Genomic DNA, 26,749 nt, shown 5'->3' on the forward strand with positions numbered 1-26,749 from the left:
ACTGCTTGGACCATAACAAAGCATTTGTCCGTTAGCCCCTTAGATCTCTTGGTGCCTTGTGTGTCTCTCTCTGGACGGCTGGGTAAGGAGCAGGTGTCCTGGGCGTCTGGGGCTAACGTGCGGGAGGCGGCGGCTCTGCTTTCCCTTCTCGTGGGTGTGCCGAGAGCGCGGCCATTTCACTGGCTGCCTCCTGAGCTGCAGGCTCTGTCCGGCTCCGGACTGTTTTCCAGCTGAGCATTTGTGGTGATGTCAGCCAGTGTGAGAAGGGAACATGACTTGGCAGGACAGAGTCTGCAGAAAGTTCAGCTCCGCTCTTGGACCAGAGCCTCAGAGGGACTGCGACTGACACACATACATTTTGCTGCACGGTGTCACACGCCTTCTCACGTGCTCCCTTCCTGTCACACACACCTCCTTTCTCTCATTCTCTGAGCCTTAACCCTCCTCTCCTGTCTTGCATCGTGTGGGTGCACAAAACTAAGAAATCCCTCCTCCTTATCGTTCTGTTACAGTACTTTGTAAATGCTCAGTTGAAATGACCCCTAAAGAAGAAATGGACAGACCGTGCAGGCCAGAATCCAGAATGGCAAAGTCAAAAGCAGGGCAAGTTTACCTTGCCCAGAGCTCTCAGTAGCCTTTTCTTCTGACCCATTCCTCTACTGCTGGACTAGTCTCATGTCCCTACTATTACGCTAGTTTTTATTCTGCAAACATTAGTCTTTATTCTGTAGTCTTTATTCCCAGCAGCTCTGCTAACCTCTCTTCTTGTTCTGCTGCAGTCATCTTGCTCTCCTAGTTCTGGATACATAATTCCACTGCGGCAAGATGCGAGTTCCTGCTTCTCACATTCTTCTATGAGAAGAGTCAGAAAACCTGCCAGAATTCCAGGTAGTGGATGTGTGGGGGATAGACTAAAATATGGGAAAGTAAAGATTATTCTTTGAAGCAACTTAAAACCCAGTTCCAATACCCATTTGATGTATTCTTTGTTCGGGTGTTACTGCAGTATTGTGTTTTCTTTGTAACCTCTGTGCTACACCTAGGGATAATATTTCTATGAATGGGACTCGGTACTTTTGCCCTACTGCCCTTAAGGGAATCGTAATGAGCTTCCTGCCTGTTTTGCAATCCAGTACTGAATTTCTGTCTTGCCTGTGAGCAATAATATTTGTTTTGATTGATGCTTTTAGGTGGGATGGTGCCTGGATACTAAGTGCTATATAGATACATTATGAAAAAGCTGTTTCCCAGAAACAGTCCTGTTTCAGTGCTGGTGATAGGCAGTGTGCTGGTGAAGGTACTCTCGGGTGGGAGGAAAGGAGCATCAGAAGAATGAACAAACGGTTGTACAGTAAACAGCGCTGCCCTATCCTTTGCTCTTTCTTCTTTGCCTCCTGTTCTTCAGGTGCTTATTTCTTAGATGCTAGAGCATGCAGATGCTCTATGGATGGAGCAGTTCAGAAGAGGCTGGTCTGGATGAGGGCCTAGGAGCTGAGGGCTTCTAAGTTCTTTCTGGCTCTGTTCTGATCCATCTTAGTTTGGGAGAAGTTTCCTGTGCTTTAACTTCATATCTCCCATGTTTAAAAATCAAACCAGCCAAACACAAAACACTAAAACCCTGCCATTTCTTACTGCTGTGCTCTCTTTTAGTAGTAACTGTGTCCTGGCAGTAGACAGGACTGTGTTTCTGCTTGGAGCAGTCAACAGCAGTTTGAGATGCTAATGTTGAACATGGGAACTGGGACACCTTGGAGGGGCTGAGCAGTGTTTATATATACATCCTCTATACATCTTTTTGGTGCTACCCACTGAAATCAATTGGCTAGCATAAGCACAGGTCACGAGATTTTTATTCCCTGACTTTATAGATTTTGGTGGAGAGTAAAGTATTTCTAAGGAGGTCATCAGGTAAGCAATACTTTGTATTATAATGTAATGTTACTGTTTTCCACATGCAGCAATGCAGGGCAAAAACCTGTGGTACTGTTTCTGTAGATATAATATAGTGGAATTCCTTATAGGCCAGGGCCAGAGTTAAGCCTTTTTCCTTGGCATCTTCCCTCTCAGGGTGTTTCTTTGGATACTCCTCCTTGCTTTTCTTCTGTTCTGCCCTCTCCAGATGGGAGAGGGCATTGGGATGGCATCACAAATCCACCTCAAGTCAGGCTTGTTCTCCTTGAAGCAGGGTAGTAACGGGTGTCTGGGTGTCAGCAAGTAGAGCAGGAAGGTGGGATCTAAGGGACAGTTTTCCTGTTCTGCATCCGTGGTTCTTCAGTCATTTAATGGTGAGGTTTCACTTTTCTAACCTCTGTGAAAGACCCTTAAAAATAGCCTTTATGTCCCTTGCCACTTAGCGCCATTGTCTCCTGTATAGATGACACTGATGGGTGTTTCCTGTCTCTTTTCCTCTGTGTTCTCTGAGAAGACTAAGGAAATGCTGTGTCTTCAAGTTGTTACTGAGAAGGCTGGCAGGTGGCTGCGTTTGGTTAGCTCTGTGTCACCAGGTAGGACTCGGTAGTGGTGGCTGAATGAAGCTAGAGAAAGAGCCCACAAAGAAGCAGGTTCTCTAGGCACGTTTGCTGTGCTGCTGCGCAGTGACATTGCTAAGGGAGTAAAGTGGGGGCACTTCTCGTTTTTGACGTTTAAGTAGGATGTGCTCGAGCTGTCACTGCACCTACGATGCCTAGGAAGGGATCAGCAACAGGATTCATGAATAGCTAACATCTCAACTACATTTTTTGCAGGCTAGGATCTTGCTGATTAGCAGATTATTTCATAGTAGAGATTTTTCTAGGTTGCTTGAATGTTTTTCACATGTAGGGCTTTGTTTTATGAGGTTTTGGCATGTGTTTGGTCTGCTGGTGAGCATGAAAGCATTGCACCATTGACCAACCGCCTTGGCATCGACAGTTACCCATGCAAGAAATAAAAAGCCTTTCCGTTCAGACATTTGGGGAACTGGAGGGAGGTGTGGGAATGCTGTTGCCCCCGCACAGGGCATTCCTGCAGGGAGAGGCTGGAGGCAGTGCAGACAAACATCCCCTTGCGCAGAGGAGGCTCCAGGCTGGCTCCCTGCCTCCTGTGGAGCTGCGCAGAGCTGCCCTTTGCCCCTCTGTTGGGAGGAGAGGGGCAGCTGCCCCGCTCTGTGAGCTCCATCCTCCTGGGAGGAGCACAGGGGACTTTTCCTGTTCAAAGCTCCGTTTGTGCTTCCTGCCGTCCAAAGGTCGGCGCTGATAGCAGCGTCACGCGGGCAGCGAGCTGGGTTCGGAGCTAAACGCAGGGATTATGCGGTTCAGCTACAACGGCAAGTTCTGCTCGTGCTCTTCCCTGCCGCTGCTGCAGGAGCTGGAGCTGCTCGGAAGTGGCCGGGCGCTGCCTGCTCCCCATTCTGGGACTTGGGCTTCTCAGTTTGGTTGTTGCATGGAGCTGATGAAGGATGCCTTGTCGTTCTGTAAGATAGCTGGGAGGGTGGCCAGGGGATGCTATTGCTGTAACATTTTCCGCGCTGTGTATCCCAGAACATGCCTTATTTTGGTTTGTTTGTTTTTTCATTCCTCAGGTGGATGTACTCTAGATTAGCCAGAGGCTCAAAAACTGAGGTGACAGTGCAGTAGAAGGCCTAGGAAGAGAAGAAGGGTTTTCCTAGCCAGGTCTGGATTGTGCTGCCTTTCCGAGCCTGGGGGTCCTTGTGTGGATGCCCTTTGGAGGAATTTTGTGTCAATAAGGCGGCCACCTCAGTCTGAACCTCTCCTTGTATTCATTTCTTCAGAGTTAGTTAATGGGTAAAAACTGTCCTCTTTTACCATTATCTGTTCTCCCTCCCTTCCTTTGTCAAAGGGACTGATACTTCCATGCAAACAGGAAAAGAGGCAGCAAGAGCCTTGTGCAGTGTGAGTGAACTCTAGTAACCTCTCCTCTTTTCTCCTCCTTTCAGTTGCAGGACCAAGGACATCTGGCAGCCCAAAGAGAGGGAGGGAGGAAACAGAAAGACACAGCCCATTTCAGGATCTTACGTGCCCTGAAAGCAGTCACACGCTTGCTCCCTTTCCCCTTGCTCCTCAAATTGCCACGGCACCCTTTGATCAGGCAGGAACCAAGAGCAAAGGCCAAACCCCAGTCTTTGACAGACAGAGAGGTGAGAGGGGAGAATTTGCTGCTGGATGAGGCGTGTGACCAATTTCTTTTTACCCAAAACAGTCACTGTTGGCGTGAGGGGTTCCTTTGCAGAGCTCCTAGGTTCTTGGGTGGGATGGGAGTCAGCACATGCTGTCTGATAGACTGAATCTCTGGTTCATCTGATAGGCAAAATATGATTCAACTGGTAGATAACTTGGAAAGGACTGTTTCCAAAAGAGAAGGATATCCACAGGCTTTCTAGGAAGGGAGCAAATCCTGTGCTCTGTGATCATAGACAAGGAATGAGTCCACTTTTTGATGCGGAGCAAAGCAAATACCCTTCGGCTGATTCTACCCTCGGTTTATTATATTCTGTTTCATGTAGTGCAGTTGTGCCTTAAGACCTTAACTTGCTTTGCTAACTAACCTAGAGCAAAGGGAAACTTCTCTTTTTTTTTCTGTCCTTTAGTCCTTCTTGCCTGGAGTAGGATGCAACTGACTTAGAGTTTCTGTTGCTGTCAGTGTCTGTTTATACTAGCCTGTGCTTCATATGTGAAGAGTATCTTAGTCATATTGACTTCAGGTTCATCAATTTCTGCAGGCTTCTTTGTGCTTTTGATGTAGTGTAAGTCTTGCTTTGGAAGGGAAATTACAGAGACTGCTCCTCAGTCCCCCAGAGGTTACCATTAGGGTGTTTTTCTTTCTGGGATGGCCTGTTTTCTCCTGCTCAGCTTCTTTCTTAATTGCGCTGTCTGTCAGAATAGCGCCTTCCCCCTCTTTGCTCACCATTTTCATACCTTCCTGCTTCTATTCCATGTCTTCTTTCAACCAAATCATACACACTTTGTGATTTTAGTCTGCCCAGTTGTTAGTCACTTTTGCTGTGGTTTTCTGACTGCTGCCACAGCATCCGTGCCCGAGCAGGGTAGGAGATGTCATACTGTATGCTGAGACCAGTCTGAAGGCAAGGGTGGAGGCACAGCCGGCCCGAGGGAAGATGTCCCAGTTCTGGCTGGGCCAGAACTCTGCAAAGTCACGAGCACCAAGAGGGGTGGCCAACAGTAGGGATAAGGGCTGGGGTAGAGGAGGGGAGCTCCAACACAGCTAGGTAGAGAGGTAGGAGTAAGAACCTGAACATGTAGGCAAGAGACCAGAATGGGCTGCCCGTCCCCAAGAAGCAGGCTGCAGAGCCAGAAGTGACTGGCAAGGCTGTTCTGCGCAGTTGGTGGAGCTGGCGACCCGTAGGCAAGGGCTGTAGTCGTTCCGTGAGGCTCAGTTTGATAGCAGAGAATGAAAGCAGACGGGAGGCTGCAACATTTTTTTTGTCAGCTTGAGGCTGATGGTAGCTTGTAAACTGCTTCCACTTTGTGGATGTCTTTATGCTCCTGAGGGATCAAAATGGATTATGTGATTCCAAACAGGGCCTGTGCACTTCTGCGTGCAGAGGGATTTATGGCTGGGGCACAGAGTTAGTCTTTGTTCCTTGAGAGCTGTGGAGCAGATCTTTCCCTTCTTAGTAAATATGTAGTTCAGAATTAGTGTTCATGTCAGCCTTATGTACTGTCCTGCCTGCCTTGTTTTTTCATGTTTTGTCCCCCTCATGGAGAGTCTGGAGTTGATTATTTTTCTAAATGACATGTTTACCTAGGCTTATTTTTCTGCCTTGAAAGAAAAGAGCCCTTTCTGACCTCAGTGTCATTGAAACTCATCGTTCACATACTTTTACCCTCTAACACCAGTATCTTCAGCATTTCCTGAGAAATGTAATGATACAGGGAGCAAGAAGAAGGAATGAACGAGCATTAGCTGGGAATAACCTATTGCTCCTCTGAGATAATACTGACCTAGAACCAAGTTCTTTGTGGAAGTTTGTGAAAATATTCTCACTGCTGTGTCGCGGAAGGTATGGGGAAGACCACTCAGTCACGAAATGGCAGTCAGTCCTTCAGAAAGAATTGGAGCCGTGGTGTGTCCTGAGGGTACTTTATTCTTTGCTAGGGTCCTATGAAATATCAGTCCTTCAGCCCATGTCTTCTCAGCCGTTTAGATCTGCAGCCAGCCTTTTGTTACCTGAAGCAGCATTACTTGTATGCACAGTGTGCACTTAGATTTTAGCGGAGGGGTGCACTGCTCTGACCCCAGCTTTCAGAGGCAGGTTCAGATTGGATGTTGGTGTGTGCACTGCGTGTCAGGACATATTTAATTGTCAAAATGTGAAATTATTTCTCTGCTTTAAGTGTCTCTGAGAGACAGTCCTTCCTGTCAGATGCATTTGTTCATGGACGTCAGGTTTTAAGCCCACATGCAAAAGCCTTTGACACAGATGTTGAGACATGAGCACAGTCGTGTTCACACTTGTGCACACATGCAGGTTTCTTCTGATGCAGTCAGGCTGGAAAGTGTTTCATCTGGATGTGGAATAGGCCTCTGAACTGAGAATACAGGATGAGACAAGGTCACTGCTGGAGGAGATAGTGAAGGTTTCTGGACGTTAACATGAGTTGCAAGAGTTGCATTGCTACCTTTAGTCTCTCTTGTGGTGTTTTTTTTTTTTTTTTTTTTTCCTGATCTGGAGACCATTAGTCTCTGGGTTGTTTGCTGTTTCAGAAAAGGAAGAGAGGGAAGGGTTGGAGTGGGGAGAAGCTGATGGCAACAATTTTCAGAAGTGCTCAGTGTCTCTTTTGAGCTGTGAGTGGCAGAGACTGAGATTTGCTTCCCTCAGCCTTTCATCTATATTTTCTTCCTCATTACAGTCTATCTACTCACTAGGTTCCTCTGTTCTAGATGCTGCATTTGAGACAAGAGATTGCCCCATCTTTTGTCATTCGGCCAGCTCTGGTTTCTAAAATTCTCAGAGCTGAGACAGGCTGTGGAGGCAGCAGGGCAGATTATATCAAGAAGACAGTGTTCCTTCTTGCAGGTGCAGCTTGCATCATCCTTCTCCATCTTCAGTTGACAAGGTGGTGCAAACACAACTGGTAAAACTCTGTTGATACAAAACCCAAGATTTTTGTCCGGTTGAAAACGTCTTTGCTAAATTGCCCTGCAAACTGACTCCTGGTCTAATCATGCATCTTGTCCTCTGTGTGCTTCTGGGGTAAATGCTTGTTTAGTTTTCTTACTTAGCACTAGGCTGCTTTTCTTTGCAGCTGGGTCAGTTGTACCCAACCTGAAACAGTTACTGGAGCTGCAGAACAAGAAAGTGCTGGGCCTTAGGAAGGGCCCTCACTGCTCTGACCTGGCCCTTCTGTTTTGGGAAGGATAGAGGCTGGTACATGAAGCAGGAACATGTGGGTTTGTTGCACAGCACGAGGATGGTGGCTGATATGCCTAACCCCTTGCCATGTCCTGGGTGTGTGTGTGTGTATTTATACTGCCCTTTCTGTTGGTAACTGCAGACTAGTCAGATGTAGCCAGGAAGTCTCTAGTCTCTTCCTTAGAAACTCCCCTTTAGGCGCCAGATGTCCTTCTGACAGCAAGTTTCACTCTTGCAGTGTCAGTTGTGGTTGTGTGGATGACAGTTTTGAAATCCCACCAGCCTATACCCTCCTCCTCTTTACTTTCCAGAACACATCGCAGTGCATGGCTGGGCTGACGTGGGACTGGGTCCCTGACTGCGCGGGAGGCAGCAGTGCCTGAGCACCATCATTCAGCCCCTTAGCTGGAGAATGAGACTTGGGCTTTGAAAAGGCACTGCAAAACTGCTGCTAGTGCTTCCTCCCTCACACTGATTAATGGCTGGGTGAATGTTTAGCATGGTTAGAGGAATGTGGAGATGCGCTCAGTCAGTGCATGTAGCGTTGTGTTTCGTGCTCAGACATGCCCCAAGTCATCTGACACCTGCATCCGTGAGGAGCCCACATGGGATTAAGGAAAAAACAGCACGTTCGTTTCATTCAAGTTCCTGTCTCCAGCTGTTCTGTACCTCTTTGAGGTCTTCAGCTGCTGCAGGGTTTACCATGAAGTTGTTTTTTTAAGTCAGTTGAGAACTGGGATCTCTCTGAATTTGTTGCAGTTCAGATGTGTTTGGTTGCAATCTCCCACATTAGGATGTCTTCCTTGCCACCAGTTTGAATTTCCATGTTTGTTGCCATTGCATTTATCCCTGGCAGCCTGTCGTTCAGTGATTCAGTGGCTCTGTACACCCAAGGGAAGGGAGCTCTGGATTCCTGACACTGCCCATGTTCCAGTCAGGCCGTGTTTACAAGGTCATGTGAGTTAGTATGTCCTGTGATTTTAACGCCTGCTTCTATTATCTCCACAGTATAATGGGATATGGCAGGAACTCAGCGGGCTGGACAGTGTGACTGTATTTGTACTTGGTGCCTGTCCCTCATGCAGCACTGTGAGGGGGTGGTTTGCAGAAGTCCCTGATGCTTTTTTCTCTGCCTTTGGCGGTTTCAGAAAGACGGCTCTGTCTAGCCCAAGTACCTATGGGGGACTCGAGGCCAGGATCCTCTGCCTGTTCCCAGGCAGTGCTGTGGTGTGCAGTGCTGCCCCTGGGTGCTGGTGCTGTGATAGCAGGGCTGCTGCATGGCCTTTTGTCCCTGGTCTCTTGCAGAGTGACAGGCTTCCAGTCCTGAGCAATTGGGCCAAGTTAAACTGGTGCAGGCCCTTTAATGTAGATGCTCTGTAAATCAGTTAATCCTTTTAGTTTGCATTGGTAAATCACTGAATTAAGATCAACTGATTTAAATACATGTCCAATCAGATTAGGTGTGTTTACAGTAGCAGTTCATATCAGTTTAACTATAGTCCATCCAGTAGAGCATTTCTCTTGTGCAGGTAGGACCTTTTGCGGGAAGGTGATTGGATTCACTTTCAGGCTCTGCAGTGGAGTTAGTGCTGCATAATAGAGATGCATTTTAGTGTGAGTTTCTGGTTCCAGAAAAGGGGATCCTCAAATCCTTCATCACATGGTGATGAATCTGTTTTCTGAAGGTGGCATAATAGTCATTGTCTGTAAGTATGATGTTGGCCTTAATTCCTAGATGTGCATCAAAGGAGGATTTGTCATCCTCGTCTCTGATGCATCACTGCTCTTTGTCACAGCTTTGGCAGCTGCCAGTAATGGGGGACTGTCATGTTTTCATTGTGTCAAAGTTGTCCTTGAGGATAGTCTGTGGGCTCTGCAGCACATGCCACAAGACCTATCACGACTGACAGCAATGAGCAATTTGTTATGGGAAGCTTCGACAAAGGCTGCCAGCTGTGAAGTCTGGAATTTCCCTCTTGTGCACTCGGAGAAGCTAGGGCTGAAGTTCTGTAGTGGGGACTGGTAAGCAGTAATGAAAACTTGTCCTGCTCTGATAACTATTCTGGCAACAGACAGTTTTATATCTGGGTGTGCTAATCTTCTGGTATAATTTATTAAAATATTTTGTTTCGAGTCAGTAAACTTTGACAAAGTTAATTGTCCCCCTTGATAAATAAGGAAACAAAATCCTGATGCTTGTAGTGTGGCTTGTAATAGACTCTGGGGAGTTAATAGCCTTGGTAATTGAAGCCTTGCCTCACATGTGCGTGCCTTTCTCCACAGGTGTTTCCTTTCCGACTTCCAGGAGCAGACAGAAGCTGAAGGCCCCACAGCCCCTTGCTGGCTGGTAGCAGAGCTGCAGCCATGAGGTCGTAGGGACCTTCCCGTGCGGCCTCCATGGGTCCCACTCAGCTCACCACACAGGATCATGGGAAGCGAGTGGCAAGTGTGTTGGAGATGGAGGAGGAAGGGCTCTCCCTCTTCCCTGCCTCAGACAACCCCCCTGAGCACGCAGGTATGGGAAAATTTGTACTAAACCCACACAAGCTTAAATAATTCTCTCTCAGGTGCAAACGGAACTGATATTTAGCAGAATTGCAGCGGGAGTCCTACTACACTATAGGCACTCAGGCATAAAAGGACAAGCACTAGAATCACACTTCAGGGGCAGTCTGCCACAAAGAACTGAGGTTGAAAGAGTGTCAGGAAAGAGATCGACGTTTTATGGTCGATTGCAGCTGATGCGCAGAATCCTGTACATGGAAACTGTAAAAAAACACAATATATTGGCCACAGGATGGGTAACAGGAAGGAAAACAAAGTGCAAGTAATGGTTCTGGCATAGTATCAGCAACTTAATGAAGGTATTACAAATACATTTAGTTGGTTGTTAAACAGTTAGGCCAGTCCTTGCTTTAGGAAAACGGATGATGTGAATGTTGAACCAGGACCCATTAATGCAGTAGAAATGGAGAAAGTGGTTTAAAGGTGAAGAGGTAACAGTTCAGAATAACTCCCAATAAAAGGTCTCAGAGAAGATTTGAGGACAATTAAAGAAAAGCGGCAGATGCCTTATAAAAGGCACAAGGGGAGAAATGCTGAAATGTCAAAAAATATTGAATAGTGAGCCTGCTGAAGAAGGAAGACACTAATGAGCTCCAGAGGTATAGAGCTGGCATTCAAGCTTGATGCATCGCAGATTTTTTCTATGTCTTTTTCTAACTACAGAAAATAATAATAATCTATATAATTTGAATTGTTATCGTTTAGAGATGGAAAACAATTTGCATGCTTCTGCTTGTATGCTTTGTATGCTTGTTTTTCCATAGAAACAGTCATGGGAATGGTAATTGGACTTCTTTGTAACTTTCAGACAGCTAAAAAATCTGTTTTGCGCTGGGCAGAAGTCATTAAGTTACCCTGCTGTCCTTCCAAAATCCGGGAACATCATTGAGGGCTTCGGCAAAGCTACCATGCCTGTTAGTATTTCTATAATGGCAAAAAGAGTCATTTGAAGTAGCTGTAGGCATTGTTTTTTTTTTTTTTTTTTCATGGTAGTGGATTGTATGAAGAGAAATACAGTAGGAACGGGGGGTGGGGGTGGATAGCAGAGACTTAACCTTTCTGATGGCATTCTCCTGCTGTCTGGTCTGCAATGAGAAGTGCAGGCCAAAGTGAATGACCTCCAGACCTCTCTAAAGTCAATGGAGTTGAAAGACTTAAGACTCTGAAAACCAATACACAGCGAAAAATACTAGTGGTGATTTCTGAGACTGACCTAAACTTTCCTGACTGTTTACCATTTCAGGTCATTTTAACCCTCTTGCCACTCAGGAAATATAGCAGCCTTGTCCTCTAAACCAATCCCTGTAAATTAACTCCATTATAAAGACTCTCCAGGCATACCCAAACATGAGCTAGAGACCAAGGTTATGCTGTTTATATTCTTCATGGACAGCTGCCATTGTTCATAGAACCACAGAACATAACATTAGACAGACAAAAAAAAAAAAAACCCATGATGGAGTATACAGAAGAACATGTCAGATGTCAGCATGGCTAGAACTAATGGAATGAAAATAGAGATGGCTGATAAATTCAAAGGAGGAAATACACAAAAACATAGGCAATATTTCACTGAAATACTTAAGATGAGACATGTCAGAGCAGACCAGAGGTGTCTTCAAAACATACAGCAGATGACAGGATTAAGATCCACGAGGAAGAAGTAGAATGTGCTGCACAAAACCATCTAAAATATAAGACAGTAGAAAGGTCTTACATTTCAAATGACATACAAAGATTTAATAATAGACCTGTCAGTGTGAGAGTGTTTTGGACTGGAGGAGTGGGGAGCACAGTTCTTGAAGAAGACATCGTTGTGCAGAGTTCCAAAGATGCAAAGAGCTGCTGCCACGTGCTTCTCACCTGCTTTTTGCCCCTAATCCCGCAAAGTTGCTCTGTCCTATCTTGACAGTTTCTCAAAGTTTTCCAGTTATGAGGATTGCCTGTGTTAGAATTGTAATTCCAGTTATGAAGATTGTCTGTAGTATCACAATTTTCAGCACTGGGTTTCTTTGATGCTTGGGCTATTGAAACATCCTAGTGTCTGAGAATGTGGCAGAGGACAGAGCACTGGAGATGAGTTTTAAGGAAATTGATTTTTCTGGGCAGTCTGGGCTTTCAGCTTAACTTTTTTACAGCCTTTTCTCATGTTGCTGACTGTCACTCCCACTGATGGAAAGTGCAGAACATCTGATTTGGACGTGTTTTGGCTCTTTCAGCCTATTAGCCTGAAAAAAATCTGAAACTATATATGTGCTTAAATGTTTAAAATGAAACTGTTTCAGCTATGACAATAGTTATTTGTCACAGCAGATGATATGTTAGCTCAGAGGGGAGCCTGTGAAATGGCAGGAGGGATTTATTTATCCATGTGTTTGGAAGGTAGTGGGTTTGAAAGAGCATATCAGTCATTCTAAGAAGCGTGGCCGTCAGCTGCAGACACCTCCCTTCCCTCGTGCGCGCGCGTCTGCTTTTCTTTCATGGTTGTTCCTCTCTGTAGAAAATCCCCCCCTGAAGCGGAAGAAGGGCCCAGCCCCGAAGATGCTGGGGAACGAAGTGTGCAGCGTGTGCGGGGACAAGGCCTCGGGCTTCCACTACAACGTGCTGAGCTGCGAAGGCTGCAAGGGCTTCTTCCGCCGCAGCGTCATCAAGGGCGCGCAGTACGTGTGCAAGAACGGCGGCAAGTGCGAGATGGACATGTACATGCGGCGCAAGTGCCAGGAGTGCCGGCTGCGCAAGTGCCAGGAGGCCGGCATGCGGGAGCAGTGTGAGTGCCGCGGGGCCGGGGCTGCCCGGAGATGAGCGGGGGGGTGAGGCTGTTAGTGCAGTGACACTGATCTGCTGAGATCTGCCAAGAGCTGCAGCCTCGCTGTGGTCCTAGGAACAATCCCAGTGGTTTTTCTTGCCTCAGCCATGAGGCTGCTGTTTCTGGATGTCCCACATCATCTGCTCTGCTTCTGCTCATGTATCAGGGACAGCCTCCCCTACAAGGCATCCAGGCTTCAGCCCCTTGCTGCCCAAACTGACCAAACAGCGAATGTAAATCCTATGTAAGGTCTCTTTCCTGGCATTCAACACCCAGAGCAGTGATCCATACAAGATATTTTAAAAACATCTTTAGTATACTTCTGTAAAAGAAATGATGCCCCACTGAGCTGCATCAAGGAAACACACATGGCTGTGTGTGAAACATGGCATGATTAACCTATGCAATCAGTATCACACCGCTTTAGAGCAGCGTTGCGGATGCTGCCTTTGTTCTACTGCCCCTTGCTCCAGAGAGCTCCCAAACAGATTTATTTGTAAAGCTGCATAGCAAGGCGTCCTATCCACCTTGCTGCTTTGCTGTTGCAAGTAGTTTCCAGGGAGCTTCGGAGTGTTTCAGTGTTTACTCATCATCACATGGTGAAGACAAGGTGCAATTCTGTTCAGGAAAATCAGGCCAGAAGGAATTTTGTGCCGTTATTATCAACGGATGGCAAGTCTTGCAGGCACTGTAATCCCAGCTGTAAATTTGCCTTGTTAATCCTGACAGAAGTTGAGGACTTTTCTTCCCAGCTGTCCTACTTGGAGAGGCATTCCAGAGCTTCCTTTTCCAAATTATTGGGGACATTCTTCTAATTCCCAGACTGCAGTTATTCATGGCCAACTTGTATCTGTTCTTGAGCCAGAATGCACCATGAGGTTAAAGATCCTTTATGGAAAACGGAGCGAACTCAGACAGCTTTGTGTTTACCATGTGGTAGGAGCTTGCACATGGGCACTTCCCAAGGTACCCTGATACCTGGGAACTTGTTACAGAGCTGTAAATTCTTCTGAGTCTGAGTCATAATACGAGGGGTTATAAGAGCATGGGTTGCTTCCTTCCCTGCTTAGACTAATACTGTGACTGGCATTCTCCAGGCTGAATTTCCCTCTAACTTGGCAATGGTATTTAATGCCTTTGCTGTTTGAACTGTGCCTCTGTGTGTGCGTGCATCCAAACATGTGCCATCCCTTTTGGAAGCCTGGAATGAAAGTTGCACATAGCCTGAATGTTCTTTGGCTTTCCCTTCAATCCTGCATAATTTGATTTCTATTTCAGACCATGTTTTCATGGTAGCTCTACAGTTCTTGCCTTCATATACAGTTCTTGCCTTCATGATTCTTTGAACAAGTAGATTCTTGCACTTCTTAAATTTGGGGGCCTGCTTTCCTGCATAGGAGACGTCTTTCCTTGTTACCTTTGTATAAAAATTTAAATGTTTAAAGAATCTTTTAGTGTTACTTTAGTCTTTTTTGCAAGGTCAAACTTTCTGTTTTTTCTTTCCTTTTTTTTCATGAAGAAAGTTTTCTTTGACTTGTTTTGTCTTGTTTTCTGCTGCTTCTTTTTTTTTTTTTTTGGTTCAGTCATCACTAACTGGTAGAATGATTTTAAGATGATTTTCTTGAAGATAATCCCATAATATAGGTAGGTCTGATAGGGTGTGTGTGTGTGTTTTGGTTTGTTTTGCCTTTTTTTGATATAGATTTCAGACAGTTCTTGCAGCTTTGAGTTAATAACAAACCTCCTCTGCGTTCAGTTTATTGAACTCTTCAGTTAATTATAGACCTTCAACTTTTTTTTTGTGTTTAAATTAACATATGAGCAGTTGCTTCAGCAAGGCTTTTTTCATAACACATACTTCTGAGTTGCTTTACGCCTTGCAAAGTTAAAACTAGGTGGCCATGACCATTTTACCCCATGGCTGAAGATAATTTCCAGCCCTTCTCCGGATGGACCTTCGTTCCTCCTCAGTTAAGATTCACACAAACCTGCTCTTTTATCCATCTTACTTTGTGTTACTTCTTCACACTCTGCTGCAGCCAGGCTGTGTAGAGGGTTCTCTTTTCAAGCACCAGCTCCCTGCAGTACCGATTCTGACCTCTTTGGGGGAACATGAAATGACCCAGGCTGTTAATAGAGCAGTATCAGAAAAAGACAACATGGTGGGGCAGTATAATAAGTAATGAAGGGAGCTTCTATACTGCGTGCGCTCTGACGTGCCAGATGTGCAAACAGCAGTAAGCCCTGCCCTTGTTCACACCGTGCTGCCCTGTGTTCGGTTTGGTTTCTGCTGCATTCTGATACCCTGCTTCTCTCTGGCTGTTCTTCCTTTCAGATGTTCTGTCCGAAGAGCAGATTCGCTTGAAGAAACTGAAGAAGCAGGAAGATGATCAGGCCCGGACAGTTGTGGTGCGTCCAAACCCTGCGCACCCGCCAAGCCCTTCCCACAACCTGACGCCTGAACAGCAGAGCATGATAGAGAAGCTTGTGGCCGCCCAGCAGCAGTGCAACCAGCGCTCGTTCACAGACAGGCTCAAAGTCACGGTAAAACCTCTGCCAGGGGACCCAAAATAAGAAAAGCAAATTTTGGGAGCTTGGGGTTGTGAGCAAAGCATGTGAGAGAAGGGAGGCGCTTGAAGAACTGGGTCTGTAGGGTGAAGGTCTTTAAAGAACAGCAAAAGATGAGTTTCAAGTGTGTCTCAGTCATTTTCTTTCTCTGTTCACTTCATTTTTGTATCTCTTTTACATTTTTATACTGTCTCTGCTCTGTGTCTCTTTCCCTCTCTGCAGCCATGGCCCCAGGTTCCTGACCCTAATAACCGTGAAGCGAGGCAGCAGCGTTTTGCTCACTTTACAGAACTTGCAATTATCTCTGTGCAAGAGATTGTGGACTTTGCCAAGCAGCTGCCTGGCTTTCTGGAGCTCACCAGGGAAGATCAGATTGCTTTGTTGAAGACATCTACCATAGAGGTGAGAGTTTGGCTCCATCACAGTCCAGAGTAGCAAAGAGGAAAACATTTGGAGAATGAATCTGGAGAACTAACTCCATCCATCTTTCTCACTGAAAGAACCTCAGCTACGGGACCTTGACTCCAGTGCTAGATGATTCTGGTAAAGCCTCACTGAAGAGTATGGGGAGCGGGAACTTCCCAGGAGCAGACACTGCAAATGGTGCAGCAGAACTAGCCTTGGAATTTTGAAGCATTCTGAGCAAAAGGAACATGTTTGGGTTTTCTGGCTGGCTTTTTTTTTTTTTTTTTTTTTTTCTCTGGTGGGTGCTCTAGCCCTCAACAAAATAGCAATATTGCGATGTTGTTTTGCAAGTATTCAAATGAAGTATGTCCCTGCCCTCTGGTTTCAGGTGATGTTGTTGGAGACGTCTCGACGGTATAATCCAGAGATTGAGAGCATCACGTTTCTTAAGGACCTGAGCTATAATCGGGATGACTTCGCCAAAGCAGGTGGTGCTTTAGACAGGTGTTTCCTCCTTCCCTGTATCTCATGGTGTTTCATCCTTTCCTCTCTGGGTTGCTGGAGATAGTGTCAGGCCTTAGAGTGGAACTTAGGTGAGAGGTTTAGAACAAGTGCAAACCAATGTACCCCACAGGCCTTGTTTGCTTTTAACGTGTGATATTGGGCCAGTTCACACACCGTTCTAGGTGTGAACTTGCTTAAGACAGTGCGGATTTGTACAGCATGGGAATCTTGCTGTAGAGAAGACAGGAGTCTTCAGTGTGTGCTTGAGTGTGCATATTGGATCCCCCCCTTGACACTGTAGTGCACGGTAAGGTACGTGTGTTCTCTGAGCGATGGCTCTTGCATGATTGTGTTTCAGTTGATCTGAGGGCTGTATTGAAGATCCCTACAGAATGCTGTGGAGCTGTTTTCAGCGCAGTGTATGATGATCAATGATGATATGGTGATTTCTGAAGCCTTATTTCTTTCCCAGGAGAAATGAGTATCCGTAATTTCAGATGAAATAACAGGAAGTGTGTCTTCAGCATTCCTGAAAATGAGACTTTGGCCGTCTTTCAAATGATTTTTTCATTTCCCTGAGTAGCTTTTAAGTGGGATGGTTTTTACTTAAGATTTCCCATTAAGTATTCCCAGGAATTCCTGACACTGGCCCTTCTCAGCATCTTAATCTGGCCAGCAATATATTTGTCAGGGCTTGCTGAGCTTTAGTGTTCATATGGTTGACTGAGTGTCCATATGAAATAGGAGGAGAGTGGCAGCTTATGTGAGTTGTTTCTTCCAGTCTCGCTGTACATGATGACTAGGTTTCACCCCCAAGTTTTTATTAGCAGGGTTTCTGTTTGGGACAGTCCCACTTGCCCACTGGGAGTTGATTTGGATCAATTGGGTTGCTACTTTCAAGCTACTGGCCATTCTTCCTTTTCTTCTCCACTCCTTTTTGTTTTTTCCCTAAGCAGCTGATGCTTCTCTCGCCCAACTCCAAGCCCTTTTGCAAACCCTGGGAATAAGTAAGAGCTGTAGAAATAGTCTGAAGGGTGAAAAAAAAAAAAAAAAGGGCGGGGGGGAAGAGGGGTAGGAATCATGTTGCTTAGGGACCATATAGCTATGTGAGGGAGGAAGGAACCAAACCCAGCACACTCTAACAGCAAAAGCTGGGGTAGTTCACCAGCTTCATGGCTCGACCATGGTTGTTCTTTTTCCCAGTCCCAGACAAGCTGAGGATGCTCCAGCTCTTTGATCCACTGACAGCCTTCTACGAACACAGTGCCCTAGCATGCCTCTCGCTGCCCTTTCAAGCTGTAATGGTCAGATTCTCATGATGTGGGATCAAAACTATAGGGGACTGAGCTTTTTTCCCTTTTTTTTTTTTTTTTCTCCATATTTTAATATAAGTACTTTTTCCCCTCGACACTTCATGGCAGTCTTTTCCTCAGATTTTTCAGGGAGGCAAAAAGCAGGCAATCAAAGAAATTCTCTCTGTCTTCTTCTTTCATCTCTGCTGCAGTTGTACTGCAGGAAACAAGAAACTCAAGTCTCTGTTTTGGAGGAAGGGTTCAAAATACTCAGCATAAATTTCTGTAGACTGTAGTACAAATAAACCAGAGGAGGTCATAACCTCTCATGCCATCACAGAATAAATGTCAATATGTTTTTGCCAAACTGCACTTACCAAAAAGGTGAGTGAAGGTTTAAGTCACGCTGCCTCAGTGCCCCCAGATTTTAGAGCTAAAACAAACGGGATATTTCAGACTTCTTGGAACTGTATTTTCCAGCTCAGACAGGCTTCAGATGAGTATGGAGCATGGGATGAAAACTTTTATTTGAAAGCACAAGAGCTGACAAGATTTGAAAGAGATGACGGTGTGAAAGTAGAAAATACAGGTTTCCTACTTGTGGGCCTCTGACTTTTCGGCAGGCATCATGGAATTGATATTGTATTCTTTTAGCTGTTGCCTGTTAACAAGCTGTGGGACATTTAAGGCTCTCAGAAGATCTAAAACTACTATAGTTTTGTGTTCAGGGCCAGACTCCTCAACCACTGTCACTGTTGCTCTCCAGTAGCAGTGTGTTGTGAAAGGGGGTTTCAGCTGCACTTGAGTGCAGCTGGGTATGGGTACAAAGCTCTCATCTGTTGGGGAGCTTATTCTGCAAGTGAGAGAGGCAAGAAACAAATGTCATGGCTGACCTTCACTCTCTCCTCTGCTGCAGGTCTGCAATTTGAGTTTATTAACCCCATCTTTGAGTTCTCAAAAGGAATGAATGAGCTACAGCTTAACGATGCTGAATATGCACTTTTAATTGCCATCAACATTTTCTCTGCAGGTAAGAATCTGGGGAGAACTGAAGAGTTGTGGGGTAAAGAAAATAGAATTAAAAAAAAAAGTCACAGCCTGAAGATGAGTAATGGAGTAGAGGATTTGGGGATATAGGGAGCATGTTACTACTTCTGCTCATTATGGTCTGAATCTTCTAGTGCCATCTCCCAGGAAGGCAATTTCTATGCTCATGGGAAGAGGGGAGGGAGATGTCTGTGTGTGGAAATCTGCCAATATTTATTTTTCTCATTTAGGAATTGCTCTTTTACTGTCCCTTTACTGTGCTTGCCATGTCGCTGGTGTGATGCAGGTTGTGCGACATGAGTGACATCTAGTGGCCAACTAAAAATATTTTGGATGCGAGACCATGGCAGTGTAGCTCAGGGCCAGGAAAGGCCTTTGCAGAGAAGCCGCCTCTCCTCTTTTGCTTCTGTTCTCTGTGTCTTGTAGCCTGAAAGATCCCTTTTTTGGGGGGGCGGGGAGGGTGTTGTTGCTGTTTTCCCACTCACTATCTTAGCTGCTGGAGAAAGTGTCCTGCAGCTTTTAATCCTCACTGGGACAGCAACATGAGACCAAATGCATTTAGACAGTGTTGTTCGGTCTCTTTTAATCTGTTACCTCCGTATGATTCAGATCAGACTTGCCATATTCAGTGAACATAAGTGAGAAATAGCTGTTACAGAAAACTGATGTAAAACTGCAGCACTGAGTAAAGACTTGATGAGATTTTGGGGAAGGAGCATATGGAGGGCTGGGGTTAGCCTCAAACGAGGCTGCCTGTGACAACCTGGCTTCTCTTCTCTTGCTTTTTGCTTCACTTCTCTTGCTTTTTGACAGACCGACCGAATGTGCAGGACCAGTCACTGGTGGAGAGGCTGCAGCACACCTATGTGGAAGCCCTTCATTCTTATATTTGCATCAACAGACCAAATGTAAGTGCCCGACTCGAACGTCCCGGGGAGTGATGCAAAGTGATTTCTCTTCTTACGCAGCCACAGTTCCTGCAGTACTGTTTGTACAGTTCTCTTGCCTTCTGTACCCTCCTCCTGTATCCTTGTGACTCTGTGGTAGCAGCTGTAAATAGAGGATCTGTGAGATATCACTGCCTGCTGTCCTGGATCATGTTCCACAGTTTAGCCAGCTTGGACAATCTTGAATCATTTTGGGCATGGTGTAGAGTTCCTTTCCTCCCTTCACACGCCTATCTCCTGAAGGCTGCTGGTTTTAGAGAAAGTTAGCACTGTGTTTATAATGTGTCATCCGGTGTTTATGTGGGCTGGTTTGTTTGCTTTGGCGAAGTTTTAGTGTGGATTTACTAAGAGCTGTCTTTTTATGTGACCTGGCAGGACCACCTGATGTTTCCACGGATGTTAATGAAGCTGGTCAGCCTGCGGACACTAAGTAGCGTCCACTCTGAACAGGTGTTTGCCCTTCGGCTGCAGGACAAGAAACTCCCTCCCCTGCTCTCGGAAATCTGGGATGTGCATGAGTGACCGCACGCTCCCGGGGCGCTGACGCGCCGGCGTGGCGCCGTCTCCCAGCCTTCGCTAACGAGAAGCCAGCCTCCCCTCTGCAAGGCGCTGAGCTCCGGGCTAGGCCACGCAGGGATGGATGGGCCTGGGGTTTCAGTGATGTCGTGACACTTCGTAGGAGGCAGCTGGGGTAGATCACATGGGGGGTTGGTTTCGATGTAGTGCCCACACCCCGCATGGATAACATGGGACATCTGAAAACGGTAGAAATGAAGACCTTCCCCATATACACGTACACCTCTCTCATCAGAGTCTCTTTCTCTTTTCTAAGCATGACTTGGGGATTTGCCCACTGATCCTTTCCTTTCCTATTGATTATGAAAGTGAATTTGCAGGAACTTGCCAAAATCTCTCTATTGAGAGTAACCCAGCTCAGAAGGCTTCTGCAGGGTCCCCAGTGTACCTGGATCTGAGGAGCTCAGGGAAGTCAATGTGGATGTTCTAGGGGTTTCACTGGGTTTCCTATAAGTAAAATCTCTTTTGTGTGCTGCCCTCTGCAAAGATTCCCAGAGAAGTAACTGTTATTTCTTTATTGTGAGACTTCATCTCTAGAGTTGCCCTTCCATTCTGGCCCTCCTTTGGAAAGAGGATTCCTGGAACGTGTAGTGACCTTTGCCTAACACACAGGCCATCATACATCAGAAGGATGTCAGGCATTAAGTAGTGGATTTTTATATAACACATCACCATGTTAATCTTACGCTGATTATCAGCCAGTTCACTTCACCTTTGATTTGCTAACAACTGGAAAACTGCACTTCAGAAAAAAAAATCAGGATATAGATTTTATATTTGGGGGTGGAAGAGAAGAAAGGAAGTTGGGAAGGTCTGGTACCTGGGCAAGGCATGTGTGGTGGAAGTGTCTCAGAAACTTCCAAGAATTTGGAGCATGTGGCATGTGTTCCAAGGAGAGTGTGAAGATGTATCAGCAAATGGGAGAGGATGTGCTGCATTTAGTGAAGTACAGGCATTGCCTAAGCTATGGGCTACACAACACTCGGATCATGGGCTGCGGGAATGTTGAATGTAACTAGATTTGCTTGCGTTTTCTTCCTTATGCCAAAGTCTTTCCAAGGTACTAAGTGATTTGGTTATGGAGGTCCTCGTGGTGAGAGGAGTGTGACTGCTCTAGGACACTTGGGTCCTGTATCCTTTCTTCACTTTGGGCACAGTGAGAATCCACACTGGTTTTATGCCCTAAGTCCTTAAGTATTCACATCCGTAAGTATTGTAAGATATACAGCAACATTTTGTCTGACAGAAGAGAAATATACTGTTGCAAAAAAAAAATAGGTTCCTTATTTTCCAAGAGATGACATCTTGTGGCTGATCTCAGAGATGTTACCTTTAGTATCCTGGTAGTTTGGTCTCATGAGTCTTCTCTCTTAGGGGTCTATTATGTTTGCTTGCCCGGTGAGCATCCCAAGAGCCTAGGTTCACATGGCTCTTTTTTTTTTTTTTTTTTTTTTTTTTTTTTTTTTTTGCTGTGTATCTGAGCGCTATGCCCGTGGTGAGGGTATTGTGTCCATTTTGCACTTGAGGTTGGTCCCCTGCCACTGGCCTTCACTCTGCACCTTTGTAAAGCACTTGTAACAATCTGTAAAATAATCTGTTGTTTTTTATAACTCATTGCAATTGCAAAATTTCTTGTTTAAATCTGTATTTTTAACTAATCTGTTTGAGAAATGTTAATGTTTATATAAAAGAATAAAGCCTAATACAGGATTCTGACATTCTGATGTGCCATCAATAGACTGGGGAAGGGTGCAGTAAGTTCTTCATTTGACAAACTCCAAACTAGTAAGAAAGTGAGGATATTGGTTGGAAAGAGGCAGGAAGTAGAGAAAGAGGAATAACAGGGCAACTCCAGGTAGTTTCTTTCAGCCTCTAGTGTGAGATTTTTACCTTGCTATGTACTGTGTACCACAGCTGGCAAATGGGTTAACTGTATTAAGTGTATGTCACGAAGACCATGCACTATGCATACCAATTCTGTCTTGATTTGTTCAGCTGCTCTCAGAATTCAACCATTTTGTTCCACATGTCCGCTCTGTTTTCTGCTTAGGCTCAACAAAATTGAAAGACCGGCTCAACGTGCTTTCAGTTGTTGAGAAAATTATGTGAGGATGCTAGCTGATGTCTCATGCCAACAAAAACAGTTTAGGAGAAGCAAAAGGAATAACTGGTGATACGAGCTATCTCAAAAAGAACGCAAGGAAAGGGAAAGCAAAGAGCTGTTCACATTAGCTGGTCCCGAAGCATTTGAAGATTCTCTTCCAAAGTGCGGAGGGGAAGGGATCTTCAAACGGCAATTGTCATTTTGGCGAGTCTCCACACCACAAAATATCCTGCAAAAACCTCTGCATTATGGAGTATAGATTTTAAATTCCATTTTTTTTTTTTTAAGTAATGAACTAGATGAAAGGGAAAATAATAGCTCTATAAGGGATCGCAGTAGAAGGGGAAGTAATGAGCAGAGCCTGAGAGCTCGAGCCTGCTGGGCTGTCATCCAGGACTCTGCTAGCAAATCAGGCTGCCCGTCCAAAGAGGCAGCAGCCATGAAGCTGCTGCCCGGGAGCAGCTGTGTGCCGAGGACAAAAACTGCATGTAAATACGAGGGATTCCCAAGAGGCAGTGCTAAAATTGGTGAGTTTTCTGGCCCCTTCTGTTTTTTTCTATCCCTTTCCACTGTTAGGTAATCAAGGGCCTGTCTTTCATGGAGGTATTCACCATCTTTAAAGTGTGAATCAAGGTAGTGTTAGTTTCAGGTTTTACAGCAAATCCAGGAAGCTTAAGGGGAAAAAAAAAAAAAAAAAAAGAGGTCTCTGACCCTCAATCTTTTATATACATATTTGCAAAATGCTACCTTGGCTTTGATGAGACTCAGTTCTGACACTGTAAATTGCTACAAGTTTTAAGTCAATTTTGCTAATTTGGCCATTGCAAAAACGCAGATGTGTTTGAACTACAGCCTGCTCGGCGCGTCCCCCGTGTCCCTCCCTGCATGCAATGACTGTGCGTGCCACAGGGGGGTCAAAAACGAGGAGCAGGATGCACCTATTTGTATTTCTGCGATCACAGCCCCACCGCGAAGGGAGAACACAGCATTCGAATGTCAAAAGCCACATTTTACCATTCTGCATGTTACTGCTTATTTTTTTAACCACAGGCATACTTCTGGTAGTTTGGATTGCATTTGGGGACGGTTACTTTATGAATTTTGGTTTTGTTATTAAGTGGACTTGGCTGTGTCCAGCGTGTAAATGTTCAGGAAGCTGCAGGCCACGCTCTTGGTAATTCCAGGGCCTGCAGAAGCCCACGAGCTCCGCGTACGGACACGTACGTGCAGCTCCCGGGAGGCCCCGGCTCCGGAAGCGGCCCCGGGCAGCCCCGCCCTCCCCCTGGCGGCACAGGCGCCTCCGGGCGCCGCCCGTTACCTCAGGGGCGGGAGCCGCCTGCGCACGCGCCCCCGGCAGCGCCCCCGGCAGCGCCCCCGGCAGCGCCCCCTGCGGGTGCCTCGGGCGGCGGCTCCCCCTCCGCCGCGGCGCGGTGGTTCGCTCCGCTCCGCCCCGCTCCCCCCCGCGCCCGTGGTGCGCTCCGCTCCTGGCCGCCGATGCGGAACTGGCTGCGCGGCGCAGAGCAGCCAGGGGGCGTCGGGAGGCGGCGGCGGCTGCGGGCAGGTGGGCGCGGGCGCTGGGTGCGGGTGCCGGTAGCGGTGTCCCTGCGTGCCGGCACGTACGCGCCAGGCCGCCTCTCTGCAGGCGCGTGTCAGGGCGGCCGTCCCCGCCGCCGCGCTGGGTGCCTGCGGGCGGGCTGTGCCCCTGGGGCTGCTTTCGCTGCCTCCCCGCGCAGCTGCCCGCGGGATCGTCTCCATCCCCCGCTCCGTGCTGCGGCTGGTGCCTTCCGCCCTCCCCGGCTCTGCCGCAGCCGCTGGCCCGGCCGGGCGCTCAGGTGATGCTGGAGCGAGGGCGAGTCCTCCGGCAAGGTCGCGGCAGGAGTCCGCGCTCCTCGGCTCAGCGCCGGGCTGGCGCCGCGGGCCTCTCCGGGGACGAGGAAGAGGGTCGTTCACGGGGGAGCGCAGCGTGTCGGGCTGGAAATGGCGGTGGTGGTTTCGCCCGCCGGGAAACGGGGGCGTGGGGAGACGGCGCGGCCGTTGGCGGCGTGAGGCGTCGTGCGGCGCCGGCAGCGTTGCCCGCTGCGCAGGGCCCCGCTCGCGCCTCCGGGCGGCAGCGACTCCTCCTCCTCCCGCTGCCGCCGCGAGGAAACGGGCAGGACAGATAGGGCAGGTAGCGAGGGAGCCGCGGGAAGGGCCGGGGCTGCCTCCTTAGGGGCGACGAGGTGCCTCGTCCCGCCGTGGCAAGGGCTGCTGCCCCCAGCGTCGCTGCAGAGCTGGTTTCGCGCCCGGGATAGGCTCGTGTTACTCCTTGAAACGATAGAATAGGGAATCGGCTTCACTTAGATCGTTTCTTGTCAAATAGCGTATAAATCGAGAGCGTTGCCCCCTAGGAAGGAGTATGGCGCGCTCTGCATTACCCACCTCTGTTTCCAGGCGGTGTGTGTGTGTGTCGGAGGGGGGGCCTTGGTCCACGACTGCTGGTTGTGTGGAGTCACGGTCAAGGGCTTTGAGTGATGATAAATGCTGGAGGGAATGGATTTGTTTTCTGGCTTTCCTGTGCCTTTTTGTTTCCCCATCCAAGCTTAGATACGGTATAGGTCTCACCCACACAACATGCTGCTTTCGGACATAGGCAGAATAACATTTGTAACCTGTGAATCCCTGCCCCCGGGGCGGCACAGGGCTGCGACTCTAGCGGTACATTAGACCTTCCCCGGCTGAGCCAGCCATTTTCTCCCTTCCCAGTACAACTCCGGGTCAGCATTTCTGTTCATGGGCTCCCGAGTGTCCTTGCTGTGCTCTTGCAGCATCGCTCATCTGCAAAAGCTTGTTCCTGGTAGGCAGAAGCCAGGGAGAGAAGATGTATCGTGGTGTTCTGAGGGTCCTATAAGGAAGAACCCAAAGTCATCCAAGTACAGTTATTTGGCAATTGCCTCCAGTTTTGGCCTTAATAGTGTTTGAACTTTGGGAGCTATTTTGGATGGGGACAAGAAGTACTTGCTGTTCTCAGCACTGTAGTGAAACCCTGCAACCCTAATTTATCAGAGACAGCATCCAGTGAAGCTAACATAGCTAAAATACAGTTCTGCAAGCTATGATCCTCCTATTATTTAACAGGCTGCTATGTTACACTAGATAGATCAATTATTCCATCTATGAAGTTGTTTGCTTTACTGCCATATAGTTAGAAAATATGTATCTCAAACCTAATTTAATATACCCTCTCATTAACCATCTTACCTTGTATTTAGTAAAGTGTAAAATCATCTCCAGAACGTTTTTGTTTGGAAAATAAGATAGTCTTGCCTACCCTAAAAGACCTTGTGCACACCCATGCAGTGATGCTGCTGCTCTATTGAATGGTCTTGGGTTTTCTTTTTTTTTATGAAATTTACAAAGTAAGTAAAAACTCACTCAGGTGGTAGGTTTCAGGGTCCTTCTGCGTTAGTTTCTACATACTATTGCTGCTTTTGAAGGAGTTTTGGATTTACTGGATGCATAAAGAGGAAAAGAAAAAAAAAACTATCTCCACAAAAATTATGCTTTTAACTATACGTTTTGATGATGTTTTGGTGATGTGGCAAAGTTATGAATGGTGATGAGCTAAAGGCTGTGTAGCAGGTGGCAAGAATAGGTCTTCTAGCTCAACGTTTTTTATTGAAGCTAACAGTGAGTAAATATTCTACAGGGTAGAGCTCTTCAACCTCAGTGCCCCTCTGTCATCCTTTTGAAGGGAGACAGTGTAGATATATGATGAAGACCAGCTTCAATCTGCTTCAGAGGCTCTCGGAGAAGTAAAGGTCTTGAGAACTTTGAACAATAAACCATACTCATGTAGCCAAAGTATTGTTTTTTTTTTATTAGTAGTAGTCGTATTTTGATTGATGGTTCAATAGGGTTTGTAGAAGCATCCATGGATTGTAAGTTTTACCAAAATGCTTGTTCAAATCATCCTCCTAACTGATTTAAAATTGCTTTTCATTTGATATGGCTTGGGGAGAGGGGCACAGATGTTCAGATTGTGGCTTTTCCCTCTCACCTCAGGACATATCAAATAATTTAGCATAGCTGAGATATGCTACAGTGTACCCCTGGAAAGGTGTTCAGTCCAGTTTATTTGAAATCGTTTGCAAGCAGATGATTTAAAAAGCAAGTATTTTTGAAAATTTGTAGGTATTAATTTAGCAAACAACTGCTGATGAATATCTGAGATAAAAACAGTGAGAGAGAGTTATTCATAGCATCTGAGTTAATATACATGGTAATATACAGTGTACAGTTAAAATACTGTAATATGCAGTGTCATAGATAATCTGCGTGTTAGAGGAATGACCTTTTTACAGGGGTGATAGGGAAAGGGATCCTGATAGAGACTGAGTGCATGAGAGTGACCAACAAATGACTAAGCTTAGTGACTAGGCCACCATTTCTCCTTGCAGTTTTTTTTAACTGAGGTAGCTAGTGTTTATATCCTCAAGATGGAAACTATTGGTGTGGTTTTTTTTTTTTTTTTTTTTTTTTTTGGTTGAAACAACGTACTGAGGAGAAGGTTTTGTTTACTTTCCA

General features: G+C 46.5%; 2 protein-coding genes across 2 annotated transcripts in view; both read left to right on the forward strand.

Moving 5' to 3' along the window:
• The first annotated feature begins 9,696 nt into the window (after window positions 1-9,696).
• Window positions 9,697-21,796, forward strand: NR1H3 (nuclear receptor subfamily 1 group H member 3). Its single transcript, XM_010222290.2, has 8 exons — window positions 9,697-9,887; window positions 12,438-12,704; window positions 15,079-15,287; window positions 15,534-15,713; window positions 16,105-16,204; window positions 18,429-18,542; window positions 19,373-19,467; window positions 19,882-21,796. Exons 1-8 carry the CDS (start codon window positions 9,770-9,772, stop codon window positions 20,026-20,028), a joined length of 1,230 nt encoding a protein of 409 aa, XP_010220592.1. The 5' UTR covers window positions 9,697-9,769; the 3' UTR covers window positions 20,029-21,796.
• Window positions 21,797-23,665: 1,869 nt separating this feature from the next.
• Window positions 23,666-26,749, forward strand: part of MADD (MAP kinase activating death domain) — a 63,805-nt gene continuing 60,721 nt past the window's right edge. Inside the window, exon 1 of the mRNA XM_088520546.1 lies at window positions 23,666-23,747. The gene's annotated coding sequence lies outside the window, so the exon portion shown is untranslated. The remainder of the gene's footprint in view (window positions 23,748-26,749) is intronic.

Source organism: Tinamus guttatus, unplaced genomic scaffold (assembly GCF_059628265.1).
Source record: "Tinamus guttatus ecotype Peru unplaced genomic scaffold, ASM5962826v1 Tinamus_guttatus_pri_ptg000089l, whole genome shotgun sequence".
NCBI classification, from domain to species: domain Eukaryota; kingdom Metazoa; phylum Chordata; class Aves; order Tinamiformes; family Tinamidae; genus Tinamus; species Tinamus guttatus.